The following is a 16509-nucleotide window of genomic DNA, read 5'->3' on the forward strand; positions in this document are numbered from 1 at the left end:
AATCTAATTTGCTTCTGTTCCAGAGGTAACCACTCTTTTTTACTGGATAGTTATGATTCCCCTACATGTTTTACTTTTATAACATCTGTATATTTACATAAACAAGATTGTAGTATAAGAAAAAATTATTTGGTATTTGTCCTCAGTTTCTAAAGGCACAGAACTAATATCCGTGGAATTTCCTGAGTTATGGGAGTATCTTTTATTGCTTGTCATAAACTCCTTCGAACAGTACCTGAATTTATGTAAATAAGGTGACTCTTAAGGAGGGTCCCTAGATAACTTCAGAATGGAAATTGATTGTCAGAAAGATCAAGCTTTGATTAGAAGATTGGAACTTTCAACTCCATGCTTCTCCACCTCGGGCATGGGAGGAGAGAGGTGCTTGAGATTGAGTTCATTTACTTGCCAATCATTTAATCAATCATGCCTACATAATGAAGCTTCCATAAAAACCTCTAAACAAAGAGGTTTGAAAAGCTTCTAAGTTAGCAAACATGTGGTGCCCAGACTTCACACATGCCAACACCGACTCCGCAGCAACAGAGGCTCCTGCACTCAGGATTTTTTCAGATCTCAATTCATCTGGCTGTTCTTTTGTATCCTTTATAATAAGCAATAGTAAGTACAGCATTATCCTGATTTCTGAGCAGTTCTGGCAAATTATCAAACCTGGGGGAGGGTTATCAGGGGAACTCCTAATTTGTAGCCAAGTAGAAGAGAAGTGTGGGTAACCTGGGGACCTCATACTTGCAACTACATCTGAAGTGAGGGAACTCCTGTGGGACTGAGCTCTTAAATCTGCGGAGTCTGGCACTAACTTCAGGTAATTAGTGTCAGAATTGAATTGAATTGAATTTTAGGACACCCAGTTGATGTTTACAGAAAATTGAAAAATTGGTTGTTGTCAGAAAAAACCTCTAACAGATATGTAGTATTAGTTTCCATGTTTTAAACTTTATGTAACTATCACAAAATGTTATTCTTCAACTTTTTATGCTCAACTTTTTAAAAAATTTATTCATATCGATTTATATAGCTCTAGTTCATTAACTTCTACATAGTTTTCCTCAGAATGAATATTTACAATCTATTTATATTTTTTCTTGCTGGTGGACACTTGGATTAGTTCCAATTTTACTATTACCAAGAAGTCAGCGATAATGATTTTAAAGCATATCTCCTTATGCAAATATGCAATTGTCTCTAGCTCACAGATATGTGTATCTTTAACCTAAGTAGAAATCGCCAAATTGCTCTCCAAAGTGATTATACCAATTTATATTCCAACAAGAAAGTGTGAGAGTCCCTGATGGTTCTCATCCTCACCAAACTTTGTACCATTTCATTTTTACATTTTGCCCATCCGATGATTGTGAAATGATATTTCTTTGCTATTTTGTATTCTCTGATTACATTCTTCTGATTGAGAAGCTTTACTTTTCAGTGTTCTATGGACATTCAGATTTCTTCTTCTGTAAATAGTCTGTTCATATGCCAATGTCAATGTACTAATGGGTTGACATCTTTCTTTTAAAACTGATTTGTTAGCTTTCAATATGTATGAACACTAATCTTACACTAGTTTATGTTAATCTCTTTATTTTTAAAATGATACACTTTTTTTGAGTTATAAAAATAATACATATTGATTATAGAAAATTGAGATAATGCAGAAAAACATCATAAAAAAATTTAAAATTCTCTAATTACACTGTCCAAGGATAATTACTGTTTTCTAATTGGGATTGATCTTTAGAGTGTTTTTGTACTATGAATCTATACTTTTTTGTTTTAGAAAACTAGTTTTATAAGCACGTATCTACTTTATTTTTAGCATTTAATTGTTCACTTGCATATATCTTAGCCCTTCAATTAGATGGTAAGATCAATGATGATAAAAGCCATGTTTTATACTACTTTGATTCCTTCGTAGCATCAACAAAATGTATTTCTTTTATTATAAGTTTACTAAATGGTGATTTAATGTTTCCTCCATTGCAGCACAACCAGATGTGAATGGTGTCATGGTCCCAGATTTGATGGTTATCGTGTCATCCAATCCTGCAATATTTTTGGAGCAACACACCTTCCTGTTATGTTTCATGTCTGTTCTTCTTCCTGCTATAGAAAAGTAAAAGAAAAATAGTTTAATTTTAGATAGTATTCCTGGTAAGAGAGTAGTTTTAAATTCTGATTTGATGAATCATACAATGATTTTTGAATCCCACTTTAAAAGCCATTAGTGTTTATATATATAGTAATTCATTTCTTTGAGAGAATAGGTACTGTATAGAAGAGAAGTGTCTTCTCTTGTGAATCTTCTTTGTAAGCCTAGCTCTCTATGAAAGTTTATGATTATGAGGGAATGTTGCAGAATAATTACTTTTAAAAAATTAGTGAAGGTTTTTGGATTTCAATGAAAATCTAGAAAATTTCTTTCAGAGCATGTTTACTATAAAAAAGTGTTATAATTCTTTGCAAAAGGAATTTATTGCACAACTGGCCTTTTCATGCATCCATTCTAAGTGATAAGATAATATTTCAAAGTCATCAGTGGAGTTTTGCCTCATATGGCCTCCAAGTCATGTATCCAAATTCCCAACGTTTGTGCATTTCTGTGGAAATCCATCCAGTGCCAACTATCTCAATTGTGGGTTGCTTTTGGGAATAAAATTCCAGTCTTATATTTACTTGTTTGCATCCATTTCTCAAGCTCTTAGAAAACTAGTATAATCTCTCCCTTCTACTGACGTTCATCTCATAAAGCCTGACTCCATAGGCTAGTGCCAGTATTCAACAGGCCTTTGGTAATAGCCTGGCAAGAAAATACAGTAAGACTTACACAATTACATTGCAGAGCCATATATGCACACAGTAGAACTTAAGGCTTTAAGAATTAGTATTTGGTAAGAGGAAGGTAAAAGAGTATTTTGATATAACAATTTTAGAATGACATATCACTTATGTGTTATTAAATCTAAAATGTTACTGCTAATTAAACTTGATGAAATAAAACCGTTACCATTGGGGTTATCTGAAATCTGGCATCACCTCAGTGGCATGGAGGGGGCCCTCAGTTATTTCCAGCCAAACTCAGTAAAGAATTATAGGTCAGAGAGATTTAGGAAAAGTAAGATTTATTGAAAGTATATTTTTAGAAGGAGATGGGCCATGCCAAGGAAGGCTGCAGCCCCGTGGAATTTTGGAAATGAAAAGACAAAAGACTGAGTATGTTCCAAGTGAAGGGTGGGTTTCAGTGAAGAAGGCTATAACCACACAGAATTGGAGAGGTCTGTATTATATTAGGGCCATGATGTGAGGTTACAAAGGCATTCCTAGATGATTGGCACATGAGGCCATTTTGATTGACATTTGGCTGTTATATAACTCTCTGCCTACTGTGCATGCAGTTACCCAGAATTTAGTCTGTTATAATTAGATTCACGAACTTCCAGACATAGGCATAATATTATAATGATGATATAAATACACCGAGGTGAAAAGAAGGTCAGAGTAATCCTTACTGAACAAGCATTTTTGGCCAGATTAAACCTGCTATGTTTATGGCTTTTTTTGCTCTTTTCTTCCCCCCTCAGGATGCAAGGGTGATTTACAACTATAAAATGAGTGTTTCATGGAAATCTTTGGAGATCGCTGGGCCTTTATTACTTTGTTCCCCTGTCACTCATGTCTGCTTAACTACCTAACAAAATGACGTAAATTTATACATCTATCTTATCATCAGAAAATGTCAGAAAATACACATTATGTCAGGTTTGTGCATATCAAGTAGTAATATGACTTAAATCAAAGATAAAATATACTAGGTAAAATGATTTTTCTGATTATTGATTTTAAGAAATTGAGATGCTTGTATTCTTCTCTTTGAGACTCAGTTTGGTTTGAAGCAGAAATAGGAAACCTTGCCTGGAAAGTATGTGCTATATTTCCCAGCAAAAGAATAAAATTATTTATATAGAAGTAACTACCATATCACATATGCAATCTAGAAGAGATATTTATAGCATAATAACAGATTAAATCATTATTTTTAAAAAATGTAATATACCCATAATTGTAAAACAAGATTAAAAAATAAGGTTAAATCCTAGTAGCATATAGGGTATTAACACTCATGCTCAGAAAATGGAAACCTAAAAGAAAAAATGAACAGATTCACTATGTAAAATTTAAAAAAAAATTATACAGCCAAAACTACAATAAATAAAGTCAAAAGATAAGCAACACACTGGGGAAAATATCTGTAATATATTTGTTTGAGAAAGAACTAGGCTATTAACCAAGGAATGTTGGTTATAAAAGACAAATACCACTTGAGCCAGTTGAAGCAACAAAAGGAAATATATTAGTATTAGTTTGTGCCTGTGTCTTTGGGTACAGCTAACTTGGAAACTTAAACTGTGTTGTTAAGGAATCATCCATTTTCCTATCTATCACTATTTATTGATCTATCTCTTAGCAACACTTTTTTTTTTTAAATTTACCTCATTTCTAGGTTTCAAAGATGGCCACTGTTGATTCCAAGTTTATGTACTGGGAAGTCAGGACCCTCAAAGAAAAGTGCACTATGTATTCCAAATAGTAACTGTAAAACCTATTAGAGATGATTTTCATTGGTTCAACTTGGCTCAGCATATCCATGTATGAACAAAACATTATAGTCTCATAGACAAAACACTCTGATTGGCCAAGACTGAGTCACATGCTCTTCTCTGGAACCAGGAAAGGAAGAATTAACTTCTTTCAAACAAAATGAAATAGATTTTCCACAAGGAAGAGTTCTGGAACTTCAAATAGTAGGGAGAAACAATTTAAGCAGCTAAAATCTAGAACCATAAGCTGTTACAAATAACAATAATTACACATAGATAAACTAAATATTTAAATAGCTATAACAATCAAAATTAAATACATGTATTATTTCATCATAATAATTATAAGAAGGTATTCCTTAAATTGGTTAAATATGGTAATTCCAACAATATAACATAATTCAGCCTATTAAAATATTAGGAAACTCTGTTTTCCTTGACATTAAAAGATATCTACCAAGTATTTTTAGAGAAATATCTTTAGAAAAACACCGAATCAGAATAGCAAAAAAGAAAAAAAGAATCCAAGAAATGAGGATAGTTTAAGGGACCTCTGGGGCAACATCGAGCAGAACGACATTCACATTACAGGGGTAACAGAAGGAGAAGAAATAAAACAAAAGATTGAGAACCTATTTGAAGAAATAATAATGGAGAACTTCCCTAACCTGGTGAAGGAAATAGACATACAAGCCCAGGAAGTGCAGAGTTCCAAACAAAGTGAACCCAAACAGAGCCACACCAAGACACATCATAATTAAAATGGCAAAAAGAGAATCCTAAAAGCTGCGAGGGAGGCAGCTAGTTATTTACAAGGGAGCTTCCATAAAACTGTTAGATTATTTCTTAACAGAATCTTTGCAGGCCAGAAGAAATGGTCACCAAATATTCAAAGTGATGAAAAGCAAGGAACTACAACCAAGATTACTCTACTCAGTAAGGCTATCAATTAAAACTGAAAGGGAGATAAAGAGCTTCCCAGACAGGAAAAAGCTAAAGGAATTCACCACCAAGTCAGTATTACAAAAAATGTTAAAAGGACTTCTTTAAGAAGAAAAAGAGAAAATATATAAATATTAATAATAAATGACAGTAACTGTATCTATCAATAATTGCTTTAAATGTAAATGTACTGGATGCTCCAATCAAAAGACATAGGGTAAAAAAAGATTTCTTTCTAGATCACAGCCATGATACATTATATGTTATCTCATATACTATTTTTTTAACAAGAGATAAGCATATGCACTTTTAAATGTCAGTGATGACTATACTAGTATACCTCCTAAGCCCCAAAAATCTTTAATAAAGCTGTATTGATAAAAACAGGAAAAAAAGACATAAGGTAGCTGAATGGATAAGAAAACAAGACCCATACATATGCTGTCTACAACAGACTCAGTTCAGATCGAAAGACACACATAGATTGAAAGTAAAGGGATGGAAAAAGATATTTCATGTAAATGGAAATGAAAAAACAAACTGAGGTAGCAATGCTTATATCAAACAAAATAGACTTTAATACAAAGTTGATATTAAGAGACAAAGAAGGACATTACATAATGATAAATGAATAAATCCAACAAGAGGCTATAACCTTAGTAAACATTTATACATCCAACATAGAAATACCTAAATATATAAAGTAAATATTGACTGACATAAAGGGAGAGATTGACAGTAATACAGTCATAGTAGGGGACTTTAACACCCTGTTGACACCAATAGACAGATCCAATAGACAGAAAATCAACAAGAAAACAGTGGTCTTAAATGATATACTACCAGATGGATTTAATTGATATTTTTAGAGCATTTCACCCCAGAGCAGCAGAATATACATTTTTCTCAAGTGCACATGGAACATTTTCCCAGGTAGACCACATGTTAGGCCGCAAAACAAGTCTCGGTATATTTAATAAGATTGAAATCATATCAAGTATCTTTTCTGACCACAATAATATGAAACTAGAAGTCAGTTAAAAGAAAAACCTGAAACATACACAAACACATGGAGACTAAATAACATGCTACTAAACAAAAAATGTGTTAACAATGAGATCAAGGAAGAAATCAAAAGATACCTTGAGACAAAAGAAACACAGTGAAAGCAGTATTAAGAAGAAAATTCATAGCAATACAGGCTTACCTCAAGAAACAAGAAAAATCTCAGATAAACAGCTAACTTTACACTTAAAGGAACAAGAAAAAGAATAGCAAAGCCCAAAGTGAGTAGAAGAAAGGAAATAATAAAGATCAGAGTAGAAATAAAAGAAATAGAGTCTAACAACAACAACAAAAAAAGACATTACAAAAGATCAATGAAACTAAAGCTGGTTCTCTGAAAAAATAAACAAAATTGACAAATCTTTAATCAGACTCATCAAGAAAAAAAGAGGACGGACCCAAATAAAATCAGAAATGAAAGAGAAGTGGCAACTGACTCCACTGAAATACAAAGGATTATAAGAAAATACTATGAGCAATTGTATGCCAATAAATTGGACAATGTGGAAGAAATAGATAAATTATTAGAAACATACAATCTCCCAAAACTGAGTCAAGAAGAAACAAAAAATCTGAACAGCTTACTACTAATGAAATCAAATCAGTAATCCAAAAACTCCCAACAAAGAAAAATCGGGACTGAATGGCTTTGCAGGTGAATTTCTAAACATTGAAAGAAGAATTAACACTTATTCTTCTCTAACTATTCCAAAAAATTCAAGAGGAGAGAAGGGTCCCAAGCTCGTTCTACAAAGTCACCATTACCCTGACTCCAAAACAAGACAAAGACATTACGAAAAAAGAAAATATCCCCGATGAACATAAATGCAAAAATCCTCAACAAAATATTAGCAGATCGAATTCAGCAATACATTAAAAAGATCACACATCATGACCAATTTGGATTTATCCCTGTGATACAAGCTTGATTCAATATCCACAAATCAATTAATGTGATACACTGCATTAACAAAAACAAAAGATTAAAAACCATAGGATCATATCAATAGATGCAGAAAATGCATTTGACAAAATCCAGTATCCATTTAGGATAAAACCTCTCAGCATAGTGGAAATAGAGGGAACATACCTCTTTTTATAATAAAGGCCACATATGACAAACCCCCAGGTAACATCATACTCAATGGGGAAAAGCTAAAAGCATTTTACTTAAGAATTAGGAACAGGCCAAGGATGTCCACTTTCATCACTTTTATTCAACATAGTACTGGAAGTTCTAGCCACAGCAATCAGACAATAAAAAAAACTAAAAGGCATCTATATTGGAATGGAAGAAGTAAAACTGTCATAATTTGCAGATGACATGATACTATATGTAGAGAACACTAAAGATTCCACCCAAAAATGTTAGGACTAATAAATGAATTCGGTAAAGTAGCAGAATGCAAAATAAATATTCAGAAATCAGTTGCACTGCTATATACCAATAACAAACTATCAGAAAGAGAAATTAAGAAAACAATCCCATTTAAAACTGCATCAAAAAATAATAAAATATCTAGGAATAAATTTAACCAAGGAAGTAAAAGATCTGTACTCAGAAAATGAAGATACAAATAAATGGAAACATATACACCATGCTCATGGATAGGAAGAATTAACATCATTAAAATGTCTGTACTACTCAAAGCAATCTATAGATTCAATGCAATCTCTATCAAAATACCAATGGTATTTTTCAGAAAACTAAAGCAAATAATCCAAAAATTTATATGGAACCGTAAAAGATGCCAAATAGCCATGACAATCTTGAGAAAAAACAAAGTTGGAGATATCATACTAATTGATGTCAAACTGTACTACAAGCCTATAGTTATCAAAATGACATGGTAATGGCATAAAAACAGACACACAAATCAATGAAACAGAATAAAGAGGACAGAAATAAAACCATGCCTGTATGGTCATTTAATCTATGACAAAGGTGGCAAGAATATACAATGGGGCAAAGACTGTCTATTTAATAAATGCCGTTGGATAAACTGGACAGATAAATGCAAAAAAAAAAAAAAGTGAAACTAGCCCTCCTTGTACTATATACAAGAATAAACTCAAAATGTATTAAACACTTAAATACAAGGCCTAAAATTACAAAATTCCTAGAAGAAAACATAGGAAGCAAACTCTCTGACATTGCTCTTAGTAATATTTTTTTCTGATATATCTTCTTGGACAAGGGAAACAAAAGAAAAATAAACAAATGAGACTACATCAAACTAAAAAGTTTTTGCACAGCAAAAGAAACCATCAACAAAATGAAAAGCCAACCTATTGAATGAGAGAAGATATTCACCAGTGATACATCTGATAAAGGATTAATATCCAAAATTGATAAGGAACTGATACAACTCAACAACAAAAAACAAACAATCCAATTAAAAAATGAGCAAAGGACCCGAATGAACATTTCTCCACAAAGGACATACAGATTGCAATAGACATATGAAAAGATGCTCAATATCAGTAATCATCAGAGAAATGCAAATTAAAATCATAATGAGATAGCATCTCACACCTGTCAGAATGGCTATCTTCAATAAATTGAAAAACTAGTATTAGTGAGGATGTGGAGAAAAGTGAACCCTGTGCACTGTTGGTGGGAATACAATTTGGTATAGCCACTATGGAAAACAGTTTGGAGGTTCCTCAAAAAATTAAAAATAGAACTACCTTATGACCCAGCAATTGCATTTTGGGTATTTACCCAAAGAAAACTAAAACAGTAATTAAAAAATAAAATATGCACCTCTATGTTCACTGCAGTGATATTTACAATAAGATATGGAAGCATCCTAAGTGCTTATCTGTAGATGATTGAATAAAGAAGAGGTGGTACATATATTCAACGGACTATTACTTAGCCATAAAAAAATCAAATCTTACCATTTGCAACAACATGGATGGAGCTAGAGGTTTTATGCTAAGTGAAAAAGTCAGTCATTTCACTTATATCTAAAATCTATGGAACACAGTAAATGAAAAAAACAAAATTAAAACAGACTCAAAGATACAAAGAAGAAACTGATGAAGGTGATTAAGAACTAATTGGTAGTTATAGAATAGTCACAGGGATGTAGAGTGCCGCAAAGGGAATATGATCAATGGTATCCAGGTGAGTGTGAGGTGCCGGATGGGTGTTGGACTGGTTGGGGAGATCGCTTTGTAAATTGTATGGATGTCTGGCCAATATTCTGTACACCTTAAACTAATATAAGATAATATTAAATGTCAACTCCATTTGAAAAAAAATAGTTGCTTAAAAGGGGGTAAATAAGGGTAAAGGGATCATGGTGAACACACAATGCAATACACAGATAACATTATCGAACTGTACACTTGAAACCTATATAATTTTATTAACCAATAACACCTCAATAAATTTAATTAAAAATAAATTACAAAAAAGAAATATTTACTAGGTAATATAATCATGTAATTCAAAATTCAAAAGGCATAAAAGAATATATCTTAAAAATTATTTAATCCCAGTGCCCTGCTACTCATTTCCCTTTTCGGAGGCAACAAATGATTTCAAGCCTTTTGTATTTTTCCAGGATATTTTAAGCATATGTGAGCTAATAAATAAATATTTCTTTCTTACTATGAATATAATATTAACATAACATGTGCACCTTTTCATTTAATATGTCACAGAGGTAGTTCCTCATCAGTACATTATTAGCTTATATTGTCTTTTATGATTGCATATTATTCTATTGAGCAGTATATATAATACTTTTTCCAAACACATCATTAATTTTACTTAATTTATTAATTAGTATATTCATTGTGAATTAGACAAGAAGTATATATGATTCATTTACTTTCTTTTATTACTAATAAAGTTGATTTTGGTTCCATGTTAAATAGTCATGATTCTATCATTTTTCTGATTTTTCCTTTATATCTTTCTTCTGATATTTCTATTGTTAGGTTCATCTTATTGATTTGCAATGATTTACATAGATTGAGAATATTAATCCTCATGTCATGTATGATAAATTTTTTATGTAAATAAGATTTTAAATTTTAGGTTGTAAATCTAAACCTCATGGATTAACATGAATGAACCTGGAGGACACTATGCTAAGTGAAATAAGCCAGACACAGAAAGAAAAATATTGCACGGTCTCATTTATATATAGAATCTAAAATAGTCAAATTTACTAAATTAGAGAGTGGAGTAGGGGTTACCAGGGGCACGGGGTTAGGAGAAATGGAGAGATGCTGGTTAAAATTAATTTATCCTTTTGTTTTTGTTTTTTATTGCTAAACTTAACAAGTCCTTTATTACTCCCAAATTACTTAAATATTGATTTATATTTTGCTTATTTTACATTTCAATCTTTGCTTTATCTCAAAATTACTTTAGTATAGTAAGTGAAGTAATGTTCCAAAATTCAACTCTTTTCAGAATGCTGGGAAGTTGTGTCCTCATTTATTATCTACTGAATCCTTACTCCACCACTGTGAAATGCCACCTTTATGATACACTAAATCCTTACAGAGTATGGCCTATTTTTTTCATTTTCTATTTGTTTAACTTGTCTATGTGATGCCAACATCACACTGTTTTAATAATTTCAACTGAAATCACATCTTAATATATCTAGTTTATCAAGTTCTCACTCATTGCTATACTTAATACTTTTTAGCTATTCTTGTACCTTTATTTTTATATAACAATTATTATAATCTTTATAATTATTTTGTTTCATTTCCCCCACCCTGAATAAACTATTTTGGATTTTGATTAGAATTTCAAGAAAACAAAATATATAGTCTCCCCTGCCAAGATCATATACTGTGTAACTTCACTTATGTAATAACAATAATAATGATAGTAAAAATTTGGTCACTGGGGGATTTGCTTCTGTATGACTCATACTGTTTTTGACAAAATGTCTGTATCTTATTTGGGAGCAATAACCATGGATATGCATTTACTCAAAAAGTATAATTTTCAAGCCCAGAGTTTTGATTCATGTAACTCCAAGGATATCCACCTTGCTCTGGATGCCAGCTCTGCTTGCTCTCTGCTATGTCCTATTGGCCATCAGAGCTCTCTGTGAAATCAGTCTGCTTAGTTGACTGTGACGAAAGGCAGGGAGTGAGACTAGGAGGGCAGGGCCTTCTAATAAACCCCTTTTGCTGGCAATTGGCATTTCCATGCTTGGAATCTAAGTGAGCAGAAGTACATAATGACCCTTGTACATCACAAGGGATATTAAATATTCCTTAGACAGCAGGGGCTCAGAAGTCACTCACGGATTTACTGTTTAACCATAACGTGTCCATGGAAGTGGGGCTTTACTTTCACATCTGACTTCATGTACCCTGACCCTGTGATTCTTGATAATCTGACTCTATAACTTGCATTCCCTGCAACATCTCATGAATGACAATTTGGTGATATTTATGGTATCACTGGCTGCTAGAGATATCAGGAGTAGGGATGAGGAAGTACCAGTCCTCAAACAAGACAGCCAAGAGCATTCTCCAGTCCAGGCTGATGCAGCTGCAATGAGCATTCCATGTAGTACCCAAGGCCTCTGCTTCCTGCAGGTGCAAGGGTCAGGACCTGAGGTGCTGGAGTTTGCTTGCTCAGGAAGGCCAGACAAGTGTCCCATTCTTCAGTGGTGAATAGGCCCTCTACAGGCCAATCACCTTCTTTTACTAATTCTTGACCCCTTCCAAACTTCTTTCTTCCCCCGCTTGCCAGCAGTATGGGTTGACACCCAGCTGGAAAAGTGCAACGGGGTCACATGTATATGTGGAGCTGTTCTAGCAAGTGGACAACTCATTTGGGCAGCCATGGTGGGTTAGGGAGGTGAGGGAATGAGAGTTGGTTCTTTCCCCTCCCAGAGCACAGACTCAGGGTCCTTATTTCTAATAATGTCAAGAAAAGCCAAGGTCAGAAGTCGAATGACTTACCCAAGGCTTCTCAGCCCATTACAGGATTGACAAAGCACCTAGTGCATGACCTGGCAGAGTAGGAGCTCAGAAAATGTTACCTTTTATTTTTAATGTTAGAATGCATCTCCTGACACCCAGCCAAATTTCCTCTTCTATAAGTGATGAGTACTGACAAGGGCATTATGATTTGTTTGTCTTTTTAAATAGGTATTAAACACATATTTCTCTAATTTCTTCTTTTAAAATTATCAACACAATGACATTTCTAATCAATTGCATGTCAGTTGAGGATCTCTGATTGTTTTATTTGTTGTTTTCATTACAGTTAGGGAAGGGAGAGAATATAGAGATTAATGATAAAAAAATGATTCTTTTTTCTATTTTCTCCAAGTTCTGCTTAGTTATGCATTTCTAATCTTTAAATATATTCCTTGGCTAGTGAGTAATGCATTTGTCTCAAATGTAATTAATCTCAGAAAGCTATACCTCCACAAATCTAGAATGCCAACCACTCTAATCACTCTTCTCTAACACATTAGGAAGCCTTATTTTTCATCCATAAGAAATGCTGTATGTTTGAACAGAAAATGGTTGTTGAAGCATATATGTATGAGACGCTGAAGCATTCAGAGTGTCTTTCTGCTGCACATCTCTCAAGAAACCTGAAGATTCATTGTTTTGTAGTAGAAGAAAGAAAATAAATAATAAACACATTAACTATATATATTTTTTAAATTAATTAATTTATTTTTTATGATGACATTGGTTACTGAAATCTGATGTTTCAGTTGTATATTTTTACAGTAAGGCACATATTTACATTGTGTGCTCACCTCCCATGATTAGATATCTTTCTGTCATCACGTATTTGACCCCTTTTACCACATCTATGTCTCCCCTCTCCCCTCCTCCTTACCTTTTGGTAACCATTGATATATTGTCCATGTCCATGAATCTCTGTTCATTTGTCCTATTCATTTGCTGCTTTTAGGTTTATATACCACATATAAGTGATATCATGTGATTTTCAACTTTTTCTGTCTGGCTTATTTCGCTAAGCATGATTATCTTGAGGTCCATCTAATTGTCATAAATGGCAATATTTTATCTATTCTTATGTCTGAGTAATATTCCATTGTATATATGTACCATCACTTCTTTATCCAGTCATTTATCATAGGACACTTTGGTTGCTTCCATGTCCTGGCCACTGTGAATAATGCTGCTATGAACATCGGTGTACAAATATCTTTTCTGATATGGGTTTTCAAGTCTTTGTGGGTAAATACAAAGTAGAAGAATTGCTGGATCTTATTATGGTAGATCAATTCTTAGTTTTTGAGGAACCTCTATACTGTTTTTCATAGTGGCTGTACCAATTTACATTCCCACCAACAGCGTATGAAGGTTCCTTTTTCTACACATCCTCTTCAACTTTTGTTATTACTTGTCCTGTTGATTATAGCTATTCTAACAGGTGTGAGATAGTAAATCATTGTGGTTTTGATTTGCATTTCCCTAATAGCTAGCGGTATTAAGCATCTTTTCATATGTTTGTTGGCCATTTGTATATTCTCTAGGGAGAAGTGTTTGTTCAGGTCCTCTTCCCACTTTTTCAATGGTTTGTTTTTTGTTGTTGTTGTTATTGAGTTGTATGAGTTCTTTGTATATTTTGGATATTAGGCCCTTATTGGAGGTGTTGCTTGCAAATATATTTTCCTATTCGGATGGTTGTCTCTTTACCTTGTTGATGGTTTCTTTTGCTGTGTAGAAGCTTTTTAGTTTGATGTAGTCCCATTAATTTATTTTAGCTTGTACTTCCCTTGTCTTTGAGGTCAAAATCATAAAATCCTCTTAAGTTCAAGGTCCTTAAGTTTAGTTCCTATGTTTTCTTCTTTGCATTTTATTGTTTCAGGTCTTATATTCAGATTTTTAATCCATTTTGAGTTATTTTTGGTGTGTGGTGATAGACAACAGTTTAGTTTCATTCTTTTGCAGGTGGCTTTCCAGTTTCCTGATCTTAGAGGGAAGGTTTTTAGTTTTTCACCATTCAGTTAATGTTGGCTGAGGGCTTGTCATATATGGCCTTTATTATGTTAAGGTACTTTCCTTCTATACCGATTTTGTTAAGTGTTTTGATCATAAATGGGTGCTATATCTTGTCGAAGGTTTTTTCTGCATCTATTGATATGATCATGATTTTATTTTTTAATTTATATGGTGTATCACATTAATCAATTGCATATGTTGAGCCATCCCTGTACTTCTGGGATGAAGCCCACTTGATTGTGGTGTATAATCTTTTTAATATGTTGCTGTATTCGGTTTGCTAGTATCATATTTAGGCTTTTTGCATCTGTGTTCATAGAGATATCAGTCTGTAGTTTTCTTTTTTTGTGTTATCTTTATCAGGTTTTGGCATCAGGGTAATATTGGCCTCATAAAATAAATTGGTAAGTATTGTCTCCTCTTTGATTTTTTGGAAGAGTATGAGAAGAATAAGTATTAAATCTTCATTGAATGTTTGGTAGAATTCATTGACGAAGCCATCTGGTCCTGGACTTTTATTTTTTGGTAGGTTTTTGATGATTATGTCAATTTCCATACTGCTGATCATTCTGTTTAGATTTACAATTTCTTGATTCAGTCTAGGAAGGTTCCATTTTTCTAAGTACTGGTCCATTTCTTCTAGGTTATTAAATTTGGTATTATATACTATTTCATAGTATTCTTTTTTTTCTTTCTTTATTTATTTATTTTTTAAAATTTTAATTAATTTCAAGTATATAGTACTTTGGTTAGACACCTATATATTTAATAAAATGATCCCTCCAGTTGCTCCTTCCCTCCCCTGACTCTCCACCTAGCCAATGTATTAATGCAAATTGTATTCCCTATACTGCTCCCCATCCTTGTGACCATCCATCAGCTACTAATTTGTACTTCTTTAACCCTTCACCCCATTCTCCCAGCCTCCCAAACACCCTCCCCTCTGTCTGTCAACAAATTGTCCACTATATTTGCGAGTCTGTTTTTGATTAGTTTGTTCTTTTTATTCCTTAGATTTCACATATAAATGAAATCATATAGTGTTTATCTTTCTCTTTCTGACTTAAATACCTTCTAGGTCCGTCAAAGCAATATATTTTTCCATTCTCTTCCTTTTCATATGTAAGGGTTTTGTTTTCTTATCCTTTCAGCCATCTTTTGGTTAGAGTATTTAATTCTTTTCCATTTAAGGTAGTGATTGGTACCTTTTGATACATGATTTTCTTTCTTAAAGAAGTCCTTCCAACATTTCCTGTAATACTGGCCTGGTGGTGATAAACTCCTTGAGTTTATTTTTGTCTGGGAAGCTCTTTACCTGTCCTCAACTTTAAATAATAACTTTGCTGGATAAAGTATTCTTGATTGTAGATTCTGGGTCTTCATTACATCAAATATTTTTTGCCAAGCCCTTCTGTCCTGCATAGTTTCTTTTGAGAAATCAGCTGCCGGTCTTATGGGCGTTCCTTTATAAGTAACTATTTGCTTTTCTCTTGCTGCTTTTAATATTCTTTCTTTGTATTAAACTTTGGCATTTTAATTATGATGTCTTGGTGTGGGCCTCTTTGGATCCCTGATTTTTGGGACTCTCTGAGTTTCCTGGGGTTTTATGTCCATTTTCTTCACCAGGTTAGGGAAGTTTTCCATCATTATTTCTTCAAACAGCTGTTCAACATCTTGTTTTCCTTCAGGTACCCCAATGACACAGGCATTTTTACCTTTAATAGTGTCCCACAGGCTCCTTAAATTATTATTATAGTCTTGGCTTCTTTTTTCTTGCCATTCTGATTGAATGTCCTTGGCTTTCCCATCCTCTATATAGGTCATTTGATCCTCCTCTTTATTCACATTGTTTATTCCTTTGTTCTTTTATTTAATATACTTCTCATCTCAGATAATGTGT

General features: G+C 33.2%; 1 protein-coding gene across 1 annotated transcript in view; it reads left to right on the forward strand.

Annotated features, from left to right (window-relative positions):
* The window catches only part of LRRC63 (leucine rich repeat containing 63), a 78151-nt gene extending 76002 nt beyond the window's left edge, over window positions 1–2149 (forward strand). Inside the window, exon 9 of the mRNA XM_025047948.1 lies at window positions 2005–2149. Within this exon, the coding sequence (XP_024903716.1) occupies window positions 2005–2149 (145 nt within the window). The remainder of the gene's footprint in view (window positions 1–2004) is intronic.
* Window positions 2150–16509: the final 14360 nt, after the last annotated feature.

Source organism: Pteropus alecto, unplaced genomic scaffold, assembly GCF_000325575.1.
Source record: "Pteropus alecto unplaced genomic scaffold, ASM32557v1 scaffold245, whole genome shotgun sequence".
NCBI classification, from domain to species: Eukaryota; Metazoa; Chordata; class Mammalia; order Chiroptera; family Pteropodidae; genus Pteropus; species Pteropus alecto.